Source organism: Hyposmocoma kahamanoa, unplaced genomic scaffold, assembly GCF_003589595.1.
Source record: "Hyposmocoma kahamanoa isolate Upper Pololo Valley unplaced genomic scaffold, ASM358959v1 97, whole genome shotgun sequence".
Lineage (NCBI taxonomy): Eukaryota > Metazoa > Arthropoda > Insecta > Lepidoptera > Cosmopterigidae > Hyposmocoma > Hyposmocoma kahamanoa.
This window is the reverse complement of record NW_020655294.1, coordinates 3,003,405-3,027,954: the sequence shown is the minus strand read 5'-3', so window position 1 is coordinate 3,027,954 and position 24,550 is coordinate 3,003,405. Positions and strand designations below refer to the sequence as shown.

The window sequence follows — 24,550 nt, the reverse complement described above, 5'->3', positions numbered from 1 at the left end:
GTATGGTACAAAAGGCTAGGTCATGTAAATCCCGCAGGAATGAGTCTCTTAGGCCTGCCTTTATCTAAAGAAAAATGTGATATATGCATGAAAGCAAAAAGTGCAAGAAAACCTTTCCAAAACCAAGAGTTGTCCCAGACTATAAAGATTGGTGAACAAATATATTGTGACATTGGAGGACCGATAACTCCTGAAGGTTTGAATGGTGAAAAACATTACTTAACAATTATAGATGATCACTCCCACTACACTGAAGTTTATCCTCTCAGAGCCAAAAGTGAAGCAAGAATTTTTAATACAATACATAAACAGAATGAAAACAAACGGCACAAATGTTATCAGTATTAGATCAGACAATTTTTAATTTACCAAAATATCTTTAGAAGCTCTAAGATGCGTTACTTATCAACTTAATAGATCACCTACTGTAACATTAAGAGGGGATGTGCCAGTAAATGTAATGTTCGGTAACAAAAATATCAAAAACATGATAGTATTTGGAAGTATAGCATGGGTAGTGAATTTACCAAAAGGAAAAAACTTGAGGCAAGAACAAAAGAGATGCGAATGGTAGGATATGATGGGATGGGATATAGACTATGGGACCCGGAAACTAATCGAGTTATTGTCTCACAAGATGTTCGTTTTATAAAAGTAATCATACATTTACAGAAGAAATTACAAATAAACAAATAAAGAAAAACAGGATTTTTAGCTTATACAGCGTTTACATCGAGTAGTAAAGGAATACAGTTTGTAATAGATTCAGGTGCAACATACAATATGATAAATGCACAATACATAAATAAAATGTCGCATGTAGACGAAATTTGACCAATAAATATAAAAGTATCATTAAGAGGAGATGTGCCAGTAAATGTAATGTTCGGTAACAAAAAATATCAAAAACATGATAGTATTTGGAAGTATATCATGGGTAGTGAATTTACCAAAAGGAAAAAAACTTGAGGCAAGAACAAAAGAGATGCGAATGGTAGGATATGATGGGATATAGACTATGGGACCCGGAAACTAATCGAGTTATTGTCTCACGAGATGTTCGTTTTGATAAAAGTAATCATACGTTTACAGAATAAATTACAAATAAACAAATAAAGAAAAATACTGTGATGTTACGAGAAGCAGAATACAAAGATATGAATGAATCTATTTGCACAGAAGAAATAATTGAAACAGATGAAACTAATGCAGATAATCAAGCAAGAACTAATACAGGTAAACATGTGAGACAGAGGAAGCTACCAGCAAAGTTTCAAGATTATGAAATGAATTTAGTTTATGCGCTTATCACAGAAGATGATTCACAAACATACGAAGAAGCTGCTCAACAAGGTAAAGAATGGAAAGATGCAATATGTAACGAAACACAGTTTTTACAAAATCTGGAAGTGTGGACACCATGTGATTTACCTAAAGGTAACAAAGCAATCGATACAAACTGGGTGTTTCGAACAAAAGAAAATGGTATTAAGAAGGGACGCCTTGTTGCCAAAGGTTATCAACAAGATTTCTTGAATCAGTATATATGTATATTCTCTATAGCCAAGATGGCCACCATAAGGCTGTTTTTATCACAGCAATAAGCAATGATTGGAATATAAGGCAGCTTGACATTCCAAAGGCCTTTCTCAATGGAACATTGGAAACTGAAGTCTATATAAAAATTCCAAAGGGTGTGCAAACATAGTAAGAAACAAAGACACAGCTTAAAGTTAAATAAAGCATTGTATGGTCTAAAGGAGGCACCACGCTATTGGAACGAGTGTCTTGATAACTTCTGCGCAAAGAGCGGTTTGAAAATATCTAGATATGACGTGTGTTTATACACAGCACCTAATTTATGGATGGTTATATTTGTTCATGATATCCTATTGACTGGAAGCTCAGAAAGCATAGAAAGTATGATTAAAAAGTTGAATCGAGAATTCAAAGCAAAATATATGGGTAATATAAAGAGACACTTAGCCATAGAAATAGAGAGAGATGAAAACACGTTAACACTGTCTCAAGAAAAATTTATTGATAAAATATTACAAGAGTTTAATATGATTGAGTGCAATGCTGTGGATACACCGATGATAACAGGATATCAGCCTGAAGATAAATCTGTAACAAAAGAAGTTCCATATAGAAAACTAATAGGAAGTATTACTTACCTGTCCATGATGACCCGACCGGATATCACTTTCGCAACCACTTTCTTGAGCAGATATCTTGATAATTACACACAAGATTTATGGAAAGCTTCTAAAAGAGTCCTGAAATATCTGAAAGGAACAAAATCATTAAAACTTACCTACAAGAAGAATAAAGAAAACAATAAAATAGCAGGTTTTTCAGATGCTGATTGGGCTGGTGACAAATCTGATAGAAAAAGTACCAGCGGTATGGCCATATTCCATGGTCATAATTTAGTTTCATGGTCTTCAAAGAAGCAGACTTCCGTTGCGTTATCAACAGCTGACCCAGAATATATAGCTGCTGCAATGTGTGTATCTGAACTACTCTACTTGAAGGGACTATGCAGTGAATTTGGAGAGTTTAGTGTTATTTTATATGTCGACAATAATAGTGCCTTAAAAATATGGAATAACTATGATAATGCAAAGCACTCGAAACATATAGACATTAAGGTGCATATTGTCAAGGATGTTGTCTGCAACAAAGTTCTGAACGTTGATTATGTGAGCAGTGACAAAAACATCGCTGATACCTTAACGAAACCTTTGTGCAGTGATAACTTTAAATTCTTTAGAGATAAATTAATGAATTATTAGAGGTTATATTTTTGTTTACAATTTGAAATATTAGACAGATGTCAAGATGAGAGTTTTGTTAAGCCATAAAAGATTAGAGACTCTGGGTCATATTCCAGAACTCTACTCAATGCTCAAGTCAGGACTTGAGTATGATTTAAAGCATTGAAAATCATACTCAAGTCCTTGCCATAAGAGTCGTATTTCCAGTGCATGAAATCATACTCAAGTCTGCTCAAGTCCTGACTTGAGCATTGAGCAAGGATCGTATTCCAGAACTCTACTCAATGCTCAAGTCAGGACTTGAGTATGATTTCTAGCACTCGAAATCATACTCATGTCCCTGCCTTTAAGGTCGTATCTCCAGTACTTGAAATCATACTCAAATCCTGACTTGAGCAATGAGTAGAGTTCTGGAATACGACCCTCAGAGTTGTTATTATTGTGTTTTAAATTGTACCAAGCAGTGAAAGTTTTTTTGTTGTTTGTAACTTGAAAAAATGAACTGCCTCTGTGGCCGAACGGTTACCATGCCGGACTGCCACGCAGAGGTCCCAGGTTCGATTCCCGGGCCGGGAGAAATATTTGTATGCCTACAATTATTTCTCTCGTGAGTGTGGGTGTAATTTGTGGTTGTCTTTGTGTATGTCCATGGCACCCGCGACACAGGGTTTCCCTAGTGCGGGGCTATGTTGAGTATGTGCGTTATTTATTAAAAAAAAATTAAAAAAAATTGAGAGGGGATGTTAAGAGTCGAAGCCGTTAAAAAAAGAAGAGTAATGGCTGTGTGAATTCAAAAGTCTGTGAAAATAAAACGATTAAGATGAACATATATTTTACTTACTTCCACTACTAGCAAACAGAAATGCTAACAATAAAAAGAACGAATAAAATTCATTTATTTATTTAAACTTTATTGTACAAAACACTGAAGTACAAATGGCGGACTTAATGCCATAAGGCATTCTCTACCAGTCAACCAATTGGCCAAACAGAAAAAAAACAATAGGTTGGTGCTACACTTAAACAAGAAGAACAATATACTAGAAAGCTAATCGATAATTTGTATGGTATAAATAAATAACATAATATAAACATACTTATTATACATACATAATAAACCTACATATATATTATAATAACAAATAATATAATGTATGTACTGAAAGCAACATTATACAGAGTCTTGATTTTGACAATTGTCAAACAGATGTTTGCGCATCATGCGCTTGAAAGATAATTTGGTCTGAGCTTGTCATATATGAAGCGAGAGCATGTTCCACAGACGGGTGGCATGAAGGGTAAAAGAATTAGACAAAAAATCAGTGCGGTGAGAAGGAATAGAGAGCTTAAGGCTACGGGAAGATCGAAATTCGCATTCCGGCCGAGCGATTTGAAATTGAAATGAACAAAATGGAGAAAAGAGTGGTTAATATTCTTAAGGACCTGCGTTCACGGATGGGAAGCCAATTTAGTTGACGACAAAAATTAGAGATGTGGTTATACTTCCGCAGACCAAAAATAAACATAATGCAGTTGTTAAGAAGACGATATAATTTGTTCAAAGAGACTTGAGAGATGTTACTGTAACACACGCAACACTAGAACTTGAACAAGGAGAGTTTTGGTTTTAATGGGAAGAAAGTTCTTAAACCTGTATAGAGCTCTTAGTTTGTCTATAATCCTACGACAAACGTCAGACACCTGGGGATACCACGTAAGGCCTGTGTCAATAATAAGCCCCAACCCCATTCTTTACTTGATTTGACAGAGAAATGACTACGTTTTCAAACATTATTGGTGTCACGCACGACATATCACAAGACGAAAAAAGGCGTGAACTTCCAAGGATGATGGCTTGACACTTGGAAGGGTTCACATTGATATCAAACCTTTGGGACCAAACCGAGATGATATGAAGGTCGTCATTAATTAATACAATTGCATTACTGATGCCACCGCCATTAACCTCGGTATAAAGCTGCAAGTCGTCGGCATACAGGTGGTAAGGACATTTAATGCTGGACGTAATCAAATTTATGAAAATAGAAAACAAGAGAGGAAAGAGAATTCCACCCTGAGGTACCCCAAAAGTGAGTTGACGACAATTTGAGAACGAGAGATCAATACGAATCGCTTGTTGGCGATCGCGGAGATAAGATGCGAACCAATCAGCTGTCGTTGATGAGATGTTTAGGTGGTCTAAGGTGGCAAGGAGAAGGTCATGATCCACGACGTTGAATGCATTGGAGAAATCTATTAGGACCAGCACAATAAGTAGAGTACAGTCTATGCCCCTGCTTACATCCTCAACAATCTATAACAAGGTAGTAGAAGTACTATGACCTGGTCGAAAACCTGATCGAAATGGAGAAAGGATATTGATTGAGTAAACATAAACAGACAATTGTTTGTGAACGACAGACTCTAAGACTTTAGAAAGAAAAGAAAGAATTGAGAACGGACGGTAATGCTTGTGCAGACTGGGGTTAGTAACTTTTGGAAGAGGGATTACATGAGCATTTCGCCACAGAGAAGGAAAAGCCCCAGTCATCATCGAGAAATTAACTACGTGCGTGATAATAGGGAGTATACATTCTAAAATACACATTACCATAACTCTACTTACGTCATCGTGCCCAACAGCATTAGATTTAATTGACAAAACCACTTTCCTGATCTTTCCTGATCTCATCTTCAGTTACTGAGGTGAAAATAAAAACAGACTTTGAAATTTTGGGCAGTGCTCTAATAAATTCAATACTTTGTTGTTTTGGTGTTGGTGTCTAAAGCTGTTGTTTTCTTCATTTATTTGCTGCAGAGTAATTTAAGTATGTATAAAAAATACAAATTTATTGTATCAATAGAATTAGACGCCATGACTTCGCGAATTTTCTATTCGTATTGTCGATAAATATTACGTAGGTAGTGAAAATATCTAATTATTAACTAGACTTGCAATTTCAAATATCTTGATTACCTTACTTAAAGTACAGGTCCGAAATATAACATTTTATGTTATACTTTACTCATTTATTACTCTAGTTAGTGAATTAATGAAAAATATAATAATATATCGATATAAATACTTATTAGACATTTATAATTATTAGAATTCTATTAATAGAAATAGAATCATAGATAACAGATTCGCGTTAGAATTTTCGCTATGTTGCCGCTCTGAGCACACATTTGCGCGTGTGCAGATAGCGCCTTGCTGTATGTAGTAGTAATAGTAGGTAAATAATTTTCAACCGTTGTGTGGAGTATCCGGTTGTGGTAGTGCGTCACGAAATGATGTAAAATTTGATAACATTCTTGATTTTTCAGGAGATCTGATGAAGAACACGGGATGTTTTCAAGGTTTTTGTACAGTTCAAGTAGGTCATCGATAACCTACCTATTCTAGACAGAAAAATGTGGGCAATCGAAAAATATTGCAAGGGTTGGTGGAGTAGTTACAGTGAGTGCACGACGGGGAGGAGGTCATAAGCATCTATTCAGGTGTCCATTGAAACATCCATGACCAAGATGTAATTTGCAAATGATTTTTTTTTCCAATTTCTCTTGGCTAAATAAAGAACTTCTTCTGATTTCCATCCATTTTTTGTTGTCGTCCAATAACTCTTCTATGTATACTTATTTATCTAAATTTATTTTAGAAAATAATAATAATAAGTAGCTAAAACCCTTACCGCGAAAAGCCAGGAGAAATAAGAAATAAAATAAAAAATATTGCCTTAATTTACAGACTGTTTAGTTTTAGACCAGTAAATAAAATAAACAAATAAAATGAAATTTATTGTCTTAACCTAGTTTACATAATATATTTCCTGATGAACATATTTATATTTAAAGCGCCACAGTCAATTATAGCTGTGGCTTGTGCTGAATGAAGTCCTTTTACATACGTCACAACCGTACAAATGACAGTATAAAAGTAGTCATTAAATTTAAGGTTTTATTTTATTTTATTTTTTTTTATAAAAAATTAGTGCGCATTTGACCTCCATCTCACCTGAGTGACGATGACGTGACGTGGCGCGGGAGCCCTGGCGCAAGCTAGAGCGGCCGACCCCTGGGGGATTAGTGGCTCTCCAGACTGGAGGGAGAGTCCCCACATAAAGATTTCCCCCCCGTAAAAAAAAGGATGGTAAAGAAAGAAAGAAATCATTTATATGGTATGTGACTGAGCATTCTCCTGCCTGCGCGGCGGATTGACATACAAGTAGTGAATGGGCCGTTTTACGCGGCGGACGACAAGGCGGGCTGCAGTGCAGGATGATTAATAAGTGTCCTTTAAACTTTAGAAAAGTTTCCCCATTCTAAAATAAGTAAAGTTAGTCAAAGCAATTCGTAAGTGGCTAAAACGCATAGATTATACACTCTATATTTCAAGCTAAAACGTTTACCGAGAAAAGCCAAGAGAAATAAGAAAAAAAAAACTCTGTAAGTGGCTAAAACTCTTACCGCGAAAAGCCAAGAGAAATAAGAAAAAAATGTAAGCGCTTTTTGTATGTATTGTAATGAATCTTTGTGAATGAAATCACAAAAAACGTACTTTCGCCTGATTTTATGCATCAAAGTTAGCAAAACAAGTTATTGGGTGCTGAGCAGTTTCCTCTAACTGTAATATGAGGCTTCAATATAGCATTGTGAAGTAATATTACTGAGGTGGGTTTTGGGTCAGTTTTCCCTATCTCGTGGTAAATCCCTTATGAGTCATGCGTGTGTCAAGCGTCGAGTGCCAGTGTGTTTCGAGCTCGCACCTTGAGCGATTCTTCTGCGACTAGCAGCCATGTTCGGCCGCGACTGGGACGACGACGACTGGTTCGAGGTGAGTACACGCTGCAGGACATTGCCCCTGACATCTTACAGTCAGCTGTAGTCACTGCATCTAGCAGTGAACTGCAGTTTGGCTTTTGGAGAGCACTGTTTGTAAACGCAGACATTGAAGCACAACCTTGGCTGGTGCAATATTTGTAGGTATTGGTACTGTTGGCTGTTTTCTGCAACTCAAACTTGCAACAATTTCTCTGTAATGCTACCACTTCCTATCAAAATCATCGCCATGGACCAGACACTAGTTGTAGTTTGTGGAAGATGTAGGATTACTGGAATGAAACTGGAGTTTTAAATAAACATTTATATATAATTTTAAATAAAGACATACATTTTTACTTGTGTAAGAATGACAGACTAGAGATATTATTTTTCCTATGACACTATTGTTTATAAACCGAACTACTTTGATTGCAATACCAACAGCCCCCTCAATAAAAGTATGTTAACACATACATACAAAAGGGAACTTAAGACTTAAACCATTTCTTAACATACATACCTCAACAAATAATAGATAACAAACATTAAAGAAACTATAACACAGAATTTGGAGGCTAATAAACAAAGATCTCTACCATTTTAAATACTTGAAATGATGGAGGCTTAATGAAAATTCTCGTTATTGTCAACGCTCACTACTCTTGTAAAAAAATGTCAGTTTGATTATTAGACAAAGCGTTCATTTTGGTCTTCATGGCCTCTTACCATTTTGAGGCATTTGGGGAGGACTTGGCCTCTTTTAACGATGTAGGCTCTGTAGAAGTGTTATAATGCTGTAAAGCAATAGGTGGTCTCACATATTCTCAGGGTTGCAAAGTCCTAGTGTCCACAATATAAGGTTCATTCTGAACAATGCCTCTGTGACGCTCAAAGTTGTCATGCATATGTTTAGTAGCCAGACTTGTAGTCACATTCTGTTTATGATAGACCATCTCCCAACTTGGTAAAAAGCTGCTGACACAACAGCATGTGCAGCAACCATTTTTTCTTTGATCTTTATTGATTCAACATGCGACATAAACAATTCTTGTTTTTTTTTGTTAATATCAAGTGACTGTATGAACAAGTTGTGTGCCTGATGGTAAGCTACATGCCTGTCCGTAACAGTTGCAGTGCCACTCAAAGCCTTAAATTGCAAAGATCTGAGAGGCTCGGCCACTGCGCCTGTCACCCTGAGACATGTGCCTGTAATTTCACCAGCACCCTTATCCTTCACAACTGGAACACAGTAACACTGACTTTACTGCTTCGCAGCAGAAATAGGTAAGGTGGCAGTACTTCCCTGGACAAACTCTCACATGGAGCTCTACTGCTACTGTTTTCCTCGGCTAGTTGCTTTGGAAGAGTTATTTGACATTGTTAGTTTGTCAGCTTGACTTGTCAAGGTTTCTTATATTTTTAAATATCATCTTAAACAGTTGGCCATTGCCCTTTGCAACAACCATAAGCTCTTTGTTTTTAAAGAGTTTACAACATTTTTGATTGAATAACATCAGTAGACCTTTCTCTAGCGCACTCATGGCATTAAAGAAATTTACTTTTAGATCTGGAACTACAAAATCGATTTTTAAATTAACGACCTGCCAATCACTGCTATTGTAAACTAGCAATCGTATACTCCTTACACCAAGGGTTTTATAGATGTTCCATCTCCTAACTGCACAATATGTTCATATTCGAAGTCTTTATGCTCCGACATGTTCTTTTGGCTTCTCCACATATGTTGAGTTAACCACTATCTCTATGTACCACATGTCGGTCGAACTATTAATATCAGAAACAATTAAAGGTTGTCCATCATCAATGCTCTTCGTCAATTTTGAAAACAGCGTAACTTGGTTTTTGGACGAAATACCTTTTTAACTCTTCAAACGAGTATCAGGCAATTAAAGCTTAAAATATAATTTGTAGACCGTTTTTAGTTATAAAGGTATAATCATATTTAGGAACTTACGTGGGTGGTCCTATTAACCACTCGGATTTAACGTGCTCACTATGGGGATTCCAGATAAAGTTAAAACTCCGTTATAATTTAGTTGTCACACTTTTATTGTTCCTGCCAATTAGTATACGGTACAATACAATTAGAAGATTTACACAGATTTACTAGGAACTATTTATGGCGAGGAATATTATTGGAATCGTTCGGACCGGGCGCGCGACGGGCGATGACTGACTGCGCACACGCGGAGGGCTGAAAACGTAACGTCAGCACTGTGTCCCTACAATATTCCTCCCCTACAACCTTTTTTGAAAAAAAATACAAGTACCAAAAACAAAAATAACATTTACAAAAAACACAGTTACAATTTCTAATGCAATTATAAATAAACGCTAGTCAGCATAACGTGCCAGTCTAGCAAGTTGCAACACACATGTATCGACTTACAGTTTTGTAAACAACTGGTGCTTAGCACTTTTGTTAAACTTAAACATGAATATTAATTTACATTACTTTAACCGACTACGCAGGTCCGGTTGTGAAGAGTACAATAATAATTTACCTTACGTTACTTTACTTTTGTATTATTGGTAGGTACACTTAACAAAACTTATTACTAGACTTACTTATTTGGGTACGCGCAGGTACGAAACTTACATTTACGTAAAATACACTTATTACGAAATACCATGAAACACTTTTACACTTCCACTATCTACTAGTAGTGCACTTGAGTTGGGACTGTTTGGGCCGCAATCGTCTGTCGGGCCTGTCCTGCTTCGATAGATGCTACTAAATCTTTAATTACCATTTTCTTAGCTCTTTTTCCACAGCGTTTAAACATTAAAAATACACAACTCAATAGAATCATAGTAATGATGACTATTGTGATTACTGAGAAAATTTCTAATTTTCTTTCGATCTGAGCAGTAGCTTCATTTGCTCCATTTTGAGCAATAATGACTTGTTCGGTTTTGCTCTGTGTTTTACCCATTGTAAAAATATATGTATACGAGATAACTGTATGTACTCGATGAATAGAAGATTAATAATGATCTTTCGTATTCAGTGAGATTTACTACAAGACTTTGCTTACGCTGTTAAAACCTAGATACAAGAGAAATTTCACAACTTCATGTGCAACATTGCTCTTTTGATACATTTTACTCTACTGATCTAATTATTATCCTAAGTTGCATGTTAGAAGAATTAAGTACAGTCGGTAACAAAATGGGTTCAGCATTTTGTTCAGAATACGTGTCGTAGTACCTAACTTATTATCTACTGTTATCTATTGTCTAATTTAATTCCTAACTAACTAATGTGTACCTACTTTCTATTACGGGGTGTGACAACTATATCTATACTAAGAACTGTATCTATTCTAATCTATTACTTAAAAAAATAAAGTGTACTAACTACCTATCTATCTATGTTAATCTATTTGTCTAAGATCCTAAAGCAAATTTAATGTAACGTGTATTTGGCTTAACTATACGTCCACTGCGTGTAACGATTTGCTTACACGGAGCTTCTGCTCTGGTGGTCTCGTTTCCGTTGTCACGTTTCAATGCGGGTGACTTCTGCGCAACTTGTTTACTGTTATAGCTATTGTGCTGTTCATTTTCTAATAACACGTAGGCGGGCTTAAGTCTGTTTATTGAAATACGAGCCTGCCTATTGGGCAATTGCACTAGATAAACTTTTGTACCTCTTTCAAGTACTCGATACGGACCATCGTATGGTGATTTTAAAGGTTTACGAACTGTGTCGTCTCTTACAAAAACATAATCGCAATCTTTTAAATCAGGATGTACGAAAAATGTTGTATTACTGTTATGTGGCTTGTTGACTGAATTAAGATTTTGTAACGTTTTACGAATTTTCTCTACAGTACTAAAGGGGTCGCTAGGAGTAATTTCTTTTGAAATTTCGAAAAAATCTGCCGGCATACGTAAGGTACGCCCAAAAGTTAGTTCGCTAGCAGAAATACCACTATCACTACGACAAGCATTTCTTAAGCCTAATAAGACTGTAGGTAATTCTTCTAACCATGTCGTATTGTTTACGCAACGAGCCGAAAGGGCCGCTTTCAATGAGCGGTGCCAGCGTTCGACTAAACCATTACTTTCTGGATGATAGGGTGTTGTACGAATTTTGTTTATTCCCATGATTTTCATCAGACTACTGAATAAATTACTTTCAAATTGTCTACCTTGATCGCTAGTTAACCAAACTGGACATCCATAACGTGTGATCCAGTGCTCATAAATTACTTTTGCAACTGTATCTGCTGTTACTTCAGCAATGGGAATAGCTTCTGGCCATCGGGTATTTCTATCTAACATTGTTACTAAGTACCTATATCCTTGTGGAGATGTCGGTAGTGGACCGACTATATCCACATGGATATGCTCAAAACGATTTACTGTATGAAACTGACCTAAAGGTGAAACAGTGTGCCTATTTACTTTAGAACGTTGACACTGTACACAGGTTTTTGCCCACAAACCAATATCTTTATTCATATTAGGCCAAAAATATTTTTTACTTATTAATTTTCTCGATGTTCTGATACCAGGGTGACTCAAATTATGTAAGCTATCAAAAATGTTTCGTCTAAATTTTCCTGGTACATAGGGTCTTATTATTTTTGTTGAAGTTTCGCAAAATATTTCTACATTACAAGTTGGTATTAAAACTTTCTTTATAACGACGTTATCTCTTACTACATTGCCACGCGTAATTTGAACTATGTACTCGTCTATCGCTTGTTCCTTAGCAAGCTGCTCATAGTCGAGTACAGTTGGGCACATAATTGTTTCAACTCGTGATAACGTGTCGGCTACTACATTGTCTGGGCCACTAATATGTCGTATGTCATTCGTGAATTCGCTAATAAAAAGTAAATGTCTAGTACGTGTTGGAGTTTCTTTGTCGTCTCTACCGATTTTACTAAAAGCAAAACATAAAGGTTTATGGTCTGTATACACTGTCAACGGTCTTCCTTCAAACATTTTACGGAAATATTTGATTGACATATAGATTGCTAATAACTCACGATCATATGTACTATACTTCTGTTGTGCGGTAGAAATCTTCTTTGAATAATAACCAAGTGGTTCCCAAGAATTACCTTTTCTTTGTTGTAATACGGCTCCTACACAAGTATTAGATGCATCTGTCATCAAAGCGAGAACAGCGTCTGTACGTGGATGCGCCAGCGTAGCGGCCTTTTGTAGACCTGCTTTACACTGCGCAAAAGCCTGTTCAGCTTCGTCTGTCCATTCTACCTTTGTTTTATCGTGTTTTTTTGACTTTACCAAGTAAGCATTTAATATGTACTGAAATTCGGCTAGGTTAGGTAAATGCGATCTGTAAAAATTTATCATGCCGAGGAAACGTCTTAATTCGGCTATGGTGACAGGTTTTGAGAAATTTAATATAATAATTTAATATGGCTTCAACCTTTTCTGCCATTGGTTTTATTCCTTGTGTGGAAACTTCATGTCCTAAAAATTGAATTTCGGTTTTTCCGAAAATGCATTTACTTAAGTTTATCGTTATGCCAAATTTACTAAATCTTTCGAAAACTTTTTGTAAGTGTTCACGATGCTGTTCCTCGTTGTCGCTCGCTATGATTACATCATCTAAATAATTGAAAAGAAACTCTAAACCTTGTAACACAGTGTTGCTCATGAAGCGTTGAAATGTCTGTGCAGCATTACGTAAACCAAAGGTCATACGCGGAAATTCGAATAAGCCAAAAGGAGTAATTATAGCTGTTTTCTCAACATCTTCTGGCGCGACACTAATACAGTGATAAGCTCTATTGATATCAAGTTTGGAAAATATTTGTTTACCGGCCAGAACATATGTAAAATCGTGTAAACGGGGAACGGGATACCGATCAGGTTTCGTTATCGAATTCAACTGTCGGTAATCTCCACAGGGTCGAATTTCTCCATTTTTCTTAGGTACAACGTGTAATGGACTAGCCCATGGGCTTTTAGATGGTCTACAAATGCCTAGTTCCTGCATTATACGAAATTCCTCTTTCACTTTTTTGTACCTGTCAGGTGGTAAAGGTCGGGCACGTGCATGTACCGGTGCTCCTGACGTTTCAATATAATGCATAACATTGTGCGTAGGTGTTTCCTTGAATGACATTGGTTTAGTAATGTCCGCGAATTTAGATAACATGTCGTGAAACGGATGATCATCATTAATCGACTTTACAGAAGGTTTGTTATATTTTACTACAAACGCGGATGTATTTAATTCAGTTACCTGGTCTACCAGTCGACGTCTGCTCAGGTCTACTAACAATTTGTAGTACGCTAAGAAGTCTGCACCTAATATTGGTTGTGTTACATCGGCTACGATAAAGTTCCAACGAAATTGTCTACGTAAATTTAAGTCAAGCACTAATGTTTTGGTTCCGTATGTCTTAATTTCACTTCCGTTTGCGGCAAATAGTTTATAGTCTGATTCGCAATTCACTTTACACTTTTTAATTACCGGTAGCACTGATACGTTGGCACCTGTATCTATTAAAAAACGAAGCCCACTGGTACGATCTGCGATGCAAAGACGGTGATTAGATAACACGGAGCCGGCTGCCGCCACAACTCGGTCCGTGCGATCTAGTTTTCCGCCTTGTTTTTCCAGGCGCAGGGCTGCTCGCACTTCTGTGCTCTATTACGGAATTTGTAATGATAATAGCATAACCAATCTGGAGAGGTTTCTGCCGTACGGTGTCGTCGTTGCGTCGACGGGCTTCGTGTCCCGTATCTTCTATGAGACGTTGAACGGTTTCGTCTACCGAAATTACGGTTTCTGGATCTGCTACGTTTGAGGTGTTGTACTTCCGCTGACAACTTTGCTATTTCAGCAACCATGTAAGCTACATCGCTGGTTGTAGCACTCGTACTTGGTTGCGGTTGATGCACTTCTGCAACCTGATTTAAACGCATTGCTTCTCCTACTTTATCTGCTACGTGTGCTAGCTGGTCTAAATTTTTTGTATCTGCAGCAGCAAGTACAGCTCGGACGGTCGCAGGCAGGTGACCTTGCCATAGAACACTCAAGGTATCTGATGGGAATTTGTTTCGAGCGAGGTCTTTCATGCGGTGAAGTAGCTGTGAGGGTTTTTGATCTCCTAATTCCATCTCGTTCAATAGTTTTTCTATTTGTCTCGTGTTACTATCTTGGTACTTTGCTAATAATTTATCTTTTAATGCTGTAAATTTGTTTGTAGCAGGCGGTGACTCTAGAAACTCTGAGAGCTCATCGATTGCGTCTTTATTTAATTTTGAAACAACTAAATCAAATTTTGCGTCGTCGCTCAACTTTTGTGGTGTTAAAACTGCTTCCGTTCTAATGAACCACAGTCTAGGTTGATCTGTCCAGAAATCAGGTATTCTTGAAGATACTGTAACTGCCATCAGGTCGTCGATCGCTTGTGATCGTGGTGGTGGATTCGGCGGTGGCGTTGCCATTGTTTTAATTTTTGCGTGAAGAGCGTCAAAATGAGGTACTCCTCTGAAGTGTCCCTACACTGTATGTTGCAGTAATGCAACATACAGGAGTCCTCTCCCTGTCGCGCGCGCGATTTCTTTTAAAACGTTCGGGGTCACCACTTTAGGAACTTACGTGGGTGGTCCTATTAACCACTCGGATTTAACGTGCTCACTATGGGGATTCCAGATAAAGTTAAAACTCCGTTATAATTTAGTTGTCACACTTTTATTGTTCCTGCCAATTAGTATACGGTACAATACAATTAGAAGATTTACACAGATTTACTAGGAACTATTTATGGCGAGGAATATTATTGGAATCGTTCGGACGGGGCGCGCGACGGGCGATGACTGACTGCGCACACGCGGAGGGCTGAAAACGTAACGTCAGCACTGTGTCCCTACACATAGATTGAGAAGTTAGTATACAGAATATTAATGAGTAGGGCTAGAGTTAGTTACAATTAATTGCCACACAGATTCTGAGTTTTTAATGTTTCCAATTAATTCATAAGATGGCATTGTGAAGCTCTCGTGTCAGCAGCACTATATACATATATTTGGTTATACCTACCCCCACTCATTCCCTCATTGGTCACAGCTATAGGTAGGAAAAACGTGTTCCACATATATAGATGCATTAGGCTGTTTCATTTTTCCAAAGATGTGATTTTCATATGACTTTGCTTACCTTTACCGACTTTGCTTATAATATTAAGGGGTTGCACACTTTGATCACTTTTATCTCATACTAGTGAAATTTTGAATATTGAAGTGCTTTGCACTAATGAGCTTTTCATATAGGTATTTCTTTAATTTTTTGTAGTTAATTGTGATTAATAAAGTGGGAACCATAGTAGGAATTTGGCTACAAGAAAAGGTACTTTGTAGTAAGTTTTTAGGATATCAGATTCCTCAAAGGTACAGGATTGGACAGCATCACATACGTCGCTCTGATCCCAAAGTAGGTAACTAAAGCACTATGTTATGGAAATTGTAGTGTAAATGTAGCACTACTGGAAATTGGAAACTATGACGCTGCCACAAACACCCAGATCCGAGTCAATATAGAAAAGTTAGTTTTTCTCATTGGTCCGGCGCGGCGGTGGATCATACGCGGTAACTCCGATATGGCGACACCATGAAAACCGGTGTGCAAGCCGTGGTCGAGTCCACGGAGGTCGTCAATCCAGAACGTTCTAAACAACAGTAACCATCCAAGAGCAAACTACAAAGAGTTATTACAACTCTTACTCGTGTACCCAGGAGGTTGGTCTAGAAACGACTTCACTTTCAGAGTTTCAGGGAGTCTGCATCAAACAATAAGGATGGCAAAGGCAATATAAGCACTTAAAATTGTCCTCTTCACGAAACAGTTCAATATACCTCAACAAGAATTGAAGCCAATGATATGAGTTGCATATTTTGTCAGCCTCATCATATACATTCATTTTGGCACGAGGAATTGTAAGTTTATGGGCTCCAAAGGATGTTTTGTATATTCTACAATCAGATTGTTAAGGAAAATATAGTTAAAAATTTAGAACCTAAACATACAAATAAAAAGGAAATGAAACAATTAGAGGGTAAAAAATTCGATTTTGAAAGATAAAACCTAACCTAACAAGAAAGCGAAGACTGTGTGAATTGTTTGGGCTACTTGACGTGACAAAATACTTGAAGTGAATCTTTAAGAAGCCATGTGAACGCTATTAAGGTGCAATGGTACCACAGAAAGAGGAATGGCTCTGATAAAAAAGTGTAATGAATCAGCCATTGACAAATAACAAAAACAAAATTCTTCTTGAGGTTAGTAGAATATCACAGAAAAGTCATTACAAAGTGAACATTACAATGGATTGCAACGTTCAAAGTGAAATTACAGATACGTGGGACTTGTCAACTTATGTATCAGGGTGACGGGCGCAGTGTTAGTGCCCCTCAGATCTTTGCGATTTAAAGCTCTGAGTGGCGATGGCACTGTAACTGTTATGGACAGGCGTGTCGCTTACCAGCAGGCGCACGACTTGTTCGTCCCTTCACTTGGTATCACATAAAATAAGAGTTGATTAATACATTAATACATTATTAATATAACACATCTTTTGCGTACCACACTACCTATTAATCTTAGCGACTAGTTTTAATATAATTTTAAGTTTGTGATTTGTAGTTTTCTCAATAAAAATAATTAACTTTAAAAAATCGTATTTTTTGCCTACTTTTACAAAAGTGATCAAAGTGTGCAACCTCTAAATATTATCCAATTTTCTTGAAATTTGGCATATATGTCTTTTACATCACTGAAACTCGGGGTGTAAGGAAAGTCTGCAAAAATTTTACATTTTATTTTTTGCTCAACAAAATGATACACCCTAAGATACATGTACAGATATAGCTACAAGGAGCGACATAGAGTTGTTAAGACCACCAAATATTAATTAATTACTTTTTCGAATTCCGGATTTCGGATAAAAGAAAATCCTCTCTTTATTCTATTTATGAAGGCCGTACATAAGTAAGGCTGTCAAAAATGGCATTTGTTCGTCAATTTAAGCGTTCAGCAGTTTTTTTAATAAAAAGTATTAAAATAATCCAGCGTGAACATTTTCCTTTTAAAATACGACATTTCTGCTAATGTTCGAATTTATAAACATCCGTTATACTATGTTTTTGAATTTAAATAAAATATTTTTAGAGCGTGATCACGATTCTCGTGCAAACTAAAATGTCCTAAAATTCCCCTCGTAAATAAAATTTTTAATAAATTTTTTTTCTTAAGTTCTACTAGCAAATGTCGCCTTCCGTCAATGTGACCGTCAATAAACGCACACACTCGACACAGCCCCGCACTAGGGAAACCCTGTGTCGCAGGTGCCATGAACACACATAGACAACCACAAATTACACCCAAACTCACGAGAGAAATAAATGTAGGCCATACAAATATTTCTCCCGGCCCGGGAATCGAACCTGAGACCTCTGCGTGGCAGTCCGGCATGGTAACCGTTCGGCCACGGAGGCAGTTGTCAATATGTGGTATCTAATACTAGGGAGGAGCGGAGAGTGATCATTCTCCTTAATTTTTTATTCTCCGTTTTGGTAAAAGGTCAGTTATCTACTGCATTACTTATAATCTGTTCCTATCCAATGTATAGTCAAGAGCACGTCAAGCTTGACACTTTGTACTTTGGACCGTTCTTATTGTAAGAGGCGTAGAGTTGGATTTTAGGCTGCAGTGTCAAGCTTGACGTGCTCTTGACCCTATACCAAAAAAGTAAACAAACAGATCATTGTCCCGACCATACAGTTTAATGATGGCCAACTGTACTGCCAACTACAAATCGTTTAATTTATTGAATGAATTGATTTGTTTATTTGAATCAGTTGGAATAACTGGGTTTCATATAATAAAATGGGTTTTGCGATTTCACTGCTGATTATTATAAAAAATATGTGATTCAATACTGAACGATGATATTTCCTATATGAGATTAGAAATTTTTTCTTACATAACCTATAAAAGCATATTTCCAATTTCCGAATTCTAATTTTAAATCCTCCTTCAAATCTCACACTTGTACATACGAGTATGTACAATTTTATCACAATCGAACGAACATATGTTCGTTCGATTTTGATAAACTTTTCGATTCACTAATCGATTACAAAATCTTTAATTGAATGAACCGAATGAGTTATTTCCGTACAGCCCTACACAGAAAAAAAGGATTTCTACTAATAAGAAAAAGCAATTTCTCAAAATATTTGCTAATTCTGAAAAATATTTATTAAAAGTAATAAAATATTGTCATTACAAAAATACTGCTTATCTTTTTCTAATACAATTTTACTCTTAACTTTATTCTAACTTTTAGACAAATACGTTCACTTCAAGATTTTGTTTCATTTCTAATCAATTAATTGGACATTACTTACATCAAGAAATGTTTACCTCTAAATTTAAATAATCTTAAATGAATTAAAAATTTCTTGGGTGTATTTTAAGAAAATATATTCTTAAACAAAAAAAGAAGTAGATTACTATTCAGATTAATATTCTAAATTCTAGAGTATGTTCTTAAAGCAACATTTCGTTGCATTTTCATAGTCAATGTTGTCGTGACATGTCGCCAAAGTCGCACGCGGTAACGATTACTTTTACTTGTGTTTGTAGTCATAAAAATTATAAACAGTCATTTATCCAAAGAAACAATAGTATTATAGTATATCGTAGTATCTCTAGTTTGTTAGGGTGTTATTTATAACCATAATTTAAGAAATTTGGTTTCAGCATGAAATCAAGCTACACTTGTAACAAGCACAACTTTAACATGCAATTAATTCCAACACGCCACTGCTGGATGGCATTAGTTGTACTCTGAAACGCGCTATCGTTTTGTTAACTTCAATAGTATAACGTCATCTCATATATTTGGAATTGTTAGTGCTTTCTGCCGCTGCTATGCTGTAGGATTTATACGGCACTGAATGGTCCTCAAGTATTTGAGAAGATTCCATCCTCTCTCTGCTACTTTAAGGTTTGGCACTGAACTGTGTGCTTTCACGCCAGTGAGACATACTGTTGGGTCCATAACCCTGTAAATTTACGCTTTTTGATATTAGAAAACATAAATCTTCAGTCAAATTATTAAGTACCTCTCAATTTTTCATTCTTTTTTTTTTTCAAATCAAAATCGGACATTTCTAATAACAAATAAATATTTTGTTGAATCTAGAATGGCTTTGTGACTTGAAGTAAATTAATTTGCTCTTGGATTAAATAATTGTGTATTATAACTAAAATACACTTTTGAGACGTTTTTTTTACTATTATCAAGTAATTATTCTCTAGCGTCTATACGGAGAGGATCGTTTTGTTGGATTTAATAAATTTGTCTTCATAAAAAGAATTTTGTCTTTTTCTAAATAATCTGTTTTCACCGTGTATGCAATCAGAGACTATCGAGTTCTTAGGTTTTCGTGATTGTTACACATAGGAAATGAACAGTCTTGAACTGGTTGAAGACTGTACCACCTCAGTCAACTGTGACCATGGGACCTGTAAAGGGCCGGAAACGTCGGTTTGCTTGAAAAAACAAATATACGCGATTTAAATCCGGAAAAATAGTTTCATTTCCTAACCATTGACTATTTACAAATCTATATTTGATTACTAATCTCAGTTTTGAAGTAACATTTTTCAAATAAGATTTAAATATGTTATTCAAATGAATATTGCTGGAAAAAGTGATGAGATATCAAGTCGACATCTTCAAAATATTCGTGAAAGTGTTACTTATTCCATTTATTGAGTGATTGCTTTAGAATTTTACCAAACCGGTTTGTTTACTTTTCTGGCATTATTTTAAAATCCAACTTCGACTTCCTAGGTCAGTTTGTCCTACGATGCAGTAAAATCATTTCCGGAAATCCGGAATTCGAAAAAATAATTAAGTAATATTTGGTGGTTTTAATAACTCTATGTCGCTCCTTGTAGCTATGTCTATACATGTATCTATAAATGTGGAACACCTTTTTCCAACCTATGGTCATAGCACTTTATATGCTGAACTGTGATGACAGTCAAAGAATATTTTGTTTGTGGTTCTACAATTACAATTTTGACTACTTTTATCTGGGAACTTAATCAGTGTTTAATACATAATATTTGTTTTTGTGTAGGTGTCAGCTGTTGTTTGTGTTGGTGCCATTTTCAAAAAAGATGAACTAAAAAGCAGATCGCAAATGACAGCTAACATAGTATTATCTCAAAATAGCTATAAGTTATATTAATATTACCTGTTTAGTTTCACAGCGACAGTGTTTACTTGTCACTTTGAAATTAAATCGTATATGAATGACACATCAATATAGCAAATTTTCGAAAAAAATTTTGGAAAAGAATTATTAATATAACGCAATTTTGAGATAAAATATAGCATAACGCAATTTTTGAGATAATACTATGTTAGTTGTCAAGTGCGAGACGTCGTGTGTCAGAGAGACCTTATAGTATCTTGTGCTTTCTAGAGGATTTATTAACTTTTTAAATTATTCCTTTTTTAACAGTTTTGGTTTTGGGTGAACATGCCCAGGGAGTTCCGCCACACTTTTGCAGAAATACATAACAAGTTTACTTTCTACACTTTTGCGCTTTGATGGCACGGAATATATTTAAAATTAATGCACTGGCAAATATCAACAGATTCAGAAATCATTACAGGGACCTAGCACATATTTTAAACACTACAAGGTCCACAAGTCACGGTCAATGAAAATATTTTTAATCTTCTACGTCTCAGTGTGACGTTCACAGAAGGTGCGCAAGGAAAATCAAGACCATTTCAACACGGTTGTTGTTGAAGACAATTTCGTTGCAACCCGCAACATGGCTCTGACAGTGTTTGCGGTCGTGGCGTTCGTTCTGGTAGTGCTGGGGATTGTGCTGTGCTGCTGCCGAGCGCGGCGACGCAACGCCGGACACGTCATCGCTAGTGAGTTTTCACGTATTCCTCACTCCAGGTGCACCCGTCTACCTAGAAGTTAGTGTACACTTACCTACAACACATCAACTGATCGGTTCCTCGTTGCCGAGGATCGCTGGTGACCAAACAACATTTATTATTAACAAAATGCATCAATCGTTCGCTGTTCACGGTATTTGCTTACAATAAAAGTGTGGATGTAAGTTGAGCGTAATGTGTTGCAGCTGCGACGGTTCCTCCGGTTCCGCCGGGGCCGAACAACCTCGCGCGTTACCCGCAACAGCAGTACGCGCCGTACCCCGCGCAGGCGCCAGGTCAGTGCTCACAAGTGTTCACGAATTACGTTTGTCGCATTCAAACTATTAATAATCTTATGAGACGTTGTATGCGATGTGTAAAATAATACAATAACGCACACCACTAAGGGCCCCGTACTAGGGAAACTCACGTGAGAAATAAATGTGCGCCACAGAAATATTTCTCCGGGCCCGTGAATCGAACCCGGGACCTCTGCGTGACAGACCAACATCAGTATGGTAATCGTTAAGCCGCGGAGGCAGTTAAAAAGTAATTATTATTAGTAAGGCAGTTAATTGTAAAATGAGTTTGTATCGCGACAGTGACTTTAAAAGGATCTACATCCACGAATATTTGTTGGTGTGTTGTATTGCGTCTAAGCCCACGCTTGTCTCATGCGTGCACGCACGTTTGGCTGTCGATAGACATCACTGACACTACTTTGGCGGCAACTCAATTGCCACTGGTATTTGTTCCACTGTGCAATTGAGCTGTTGCTAAAGTGTAAACAAATAAATATATTCGTAATTCCTTCGTACTGGAAATACGGTTATAGATTCGAGTTTGTGTCAATTTATTTTCCTCTAACGTACCAGAGATAAAAAAAAAGACGTGAATAGACACTCTCCACCCCTCTCTCGCTTTAGATACCGCACTACGCCCCGCACATTGACTGTCACATTGACGGAATGGCAACAAGACTGTTATCGAACCGTTTTCGCGCTACCTGTGCAGGTAGCGCCTTGCTGTATGTAGTAGTAGTAGGTAAATAACTTTCGACCGTTGTAGGAGTGTCCGGGGTGTGAACGTACCAAGTCAATATATACTAAAATGTTTCAGGTTTTGACTTTTGTTATTTGTATATTAATTTTTCTCTTGCATCTGTTATTTCCTATTCAAATCAAAATTGCGTAATTACGAGGCCTGTGTCCAGCAACTTTCCTCTTTCCTTGACGACGATGAATTATGTGACATCCGGTTCTGCTTGAAGCAATTCAAAACTTGTCATGGACTACCATTTTTCTCCTTAAACGGATATATGCATAGGTTAGTATATAAAGCATATTGCGGAAGGGATACCTATATTATTACTGTATTATTAAGATTCGGATAGGTAGTGGATAGTCGTGTATTATTTATTTATTCGCGAAGTTTGTCTTCGCGATACGCCATCACGCCAGTTACTTTATCGCGGAGCAAACACGACTAATTTGCGCAAACATAGACAAGCAGGTACGCAATGATACTTAGAATTGTCGGTACACTTCAGCGGGCAATGGCTTCATCCGCCGGCTGGACGGAATGCACTTCGTCAATTCCGCATTGCGCACGCCATCACGGGGCATCGCGTTGGTGTAACATCGCGCGTCTTTTCAGCGTGTACTTTAAAAAGATTATCCCATACTCGGAAGGTCGACGTTTGTGTGTGATAATTTTGGACGTGGCTCAAAACTAGAAAGGTATCCAAGTGGAAGCTTGTTTGTCCAGTGGTAGCAACGTACCCCGTGCAGTCACCGTACCCCGCGGCAGCCCCGTATCCCGCGGCGGCACCGTTCTCAGCAGCGACCCCGTACCCATCAGCGGCCCCGTACCCCGCAGCGGCGCCGTACCCCATGCCGTGCCCGACGGCCAGCGCGCCGTCCGCTCCCGACGCCCACGGTGAGTTCGCTTGCCTCGTACCGCCCTGTACCGCCTAGTACCGCCGCGGGGGCGATCCACCGCTAAAGGTACTCTCGCGTACATGTACTTGTGGCCAGTGTACTGATTTACGATCGTTTGGCCAATGAACGTACCTTTAGCTGCGGATCTTGTGCTTTGTGCCATCTCCTACTGGGCGCATGGTGTGCTGGTGTAAGAAAGAGAACCGTTTGTATCAAAATGTGTACGTATCTAATCGATCCAAGTTTGTTACAATAGGTGCTATCGCTACGTCCACCTAATCAGCTAAGTAAATAAATAAATGTTACTAAAACAAAATCGCGATAATGATTGAATGATGCAAGAGCATTAAGAATAAAGTGATTTTTAAGAAGCGGAGTTAGTCTCTCTTGTGACGTGTCAGGATAAATTTGAGCATTTTAAATGAAACGAAAGCGTTTGCGGCACTGAGTGAATATGGTATAAGATATTTAGTTCTTAAACGACCACTTAGCAAGAAGTACAAGGTATCATACAATTTACAGAGAGTACGCGCAGACAAAATATTCAAAGTATTCGTTAGAAAGAACCAAAGCAAGGCCCTAATCAAATATTGTACATCAATTGCCATGGTGAAACTTTAATTACAATACCAACTCATAGAAAAAAAATATCTAACCTCACGATGTGGAATTTTATTTTATTTTATTTATCGAGTTCTTAGGTTTTCGCGATTGTTACACATAGGAAATGAAACTATTTTTCCGGATTTAAATCGCGTATATTTGTTTTTTCAAACAAACCGACGTTTCGGGCCCTTTGCAGGTCCCATGGTCACGGTTGACTGAGGTGGTGTACCACCTGCGACGAGACTGTAGTCTTCAACCAGTTATGTCGAATATTAATGCAAGCCACCCTATTTTTTCACTATAGTTACAATAGTTATTAATTAAATACCTTATTTTTAATTTTACAAAAAAAACATTCCAATTTACGCTACATTAAGTTTTACAAATTATTTTATTGAATGAATTTTTATTA

At 37.1% G+C, this 24,550-nt stretch overlaps 1 protein-coding gene across 2 annotated transcripts in view; it reads left to right on the top strand.

Annotated features, from left to right (window-relative positions):
• The first annotated feature begins 7,318 nt into the window (after nt 1–7,318).
• The window catches only part of LOC113238588 (cyclin-dependent kinase inhibitor 1C-like), a 34,498-nt gene continuing 17,266 nt past the window's right edge, over nt 7,319–24,550 (top strand). Inside the window, exons 1-4 of one of the 2 annotated variants that reach the window (XM_026475416.1) lie at nt 7,319–7,614; nt 21,406–21,583; nt 21,799–21,888; nt 23,360–23,530. In XM_026475416.1, the coding sequence (XP_026331201.1) occupies nt 7,576–7,614; nt 21,406–21,583; nt 21,799–21,888; nt 23,360–23,530 (478 nt within the window). In that variant the 5' untranslated portion in view covers nt 7,319–7,575. The remainder of the gene's footprint in view (nt 7,615–21,405; nt 21,584–21,798; nt 21,889–23,359; nt 23,531–24,550) is intronic. The other variant, XM_026475417.1, reaches the window with a different exon arrangement.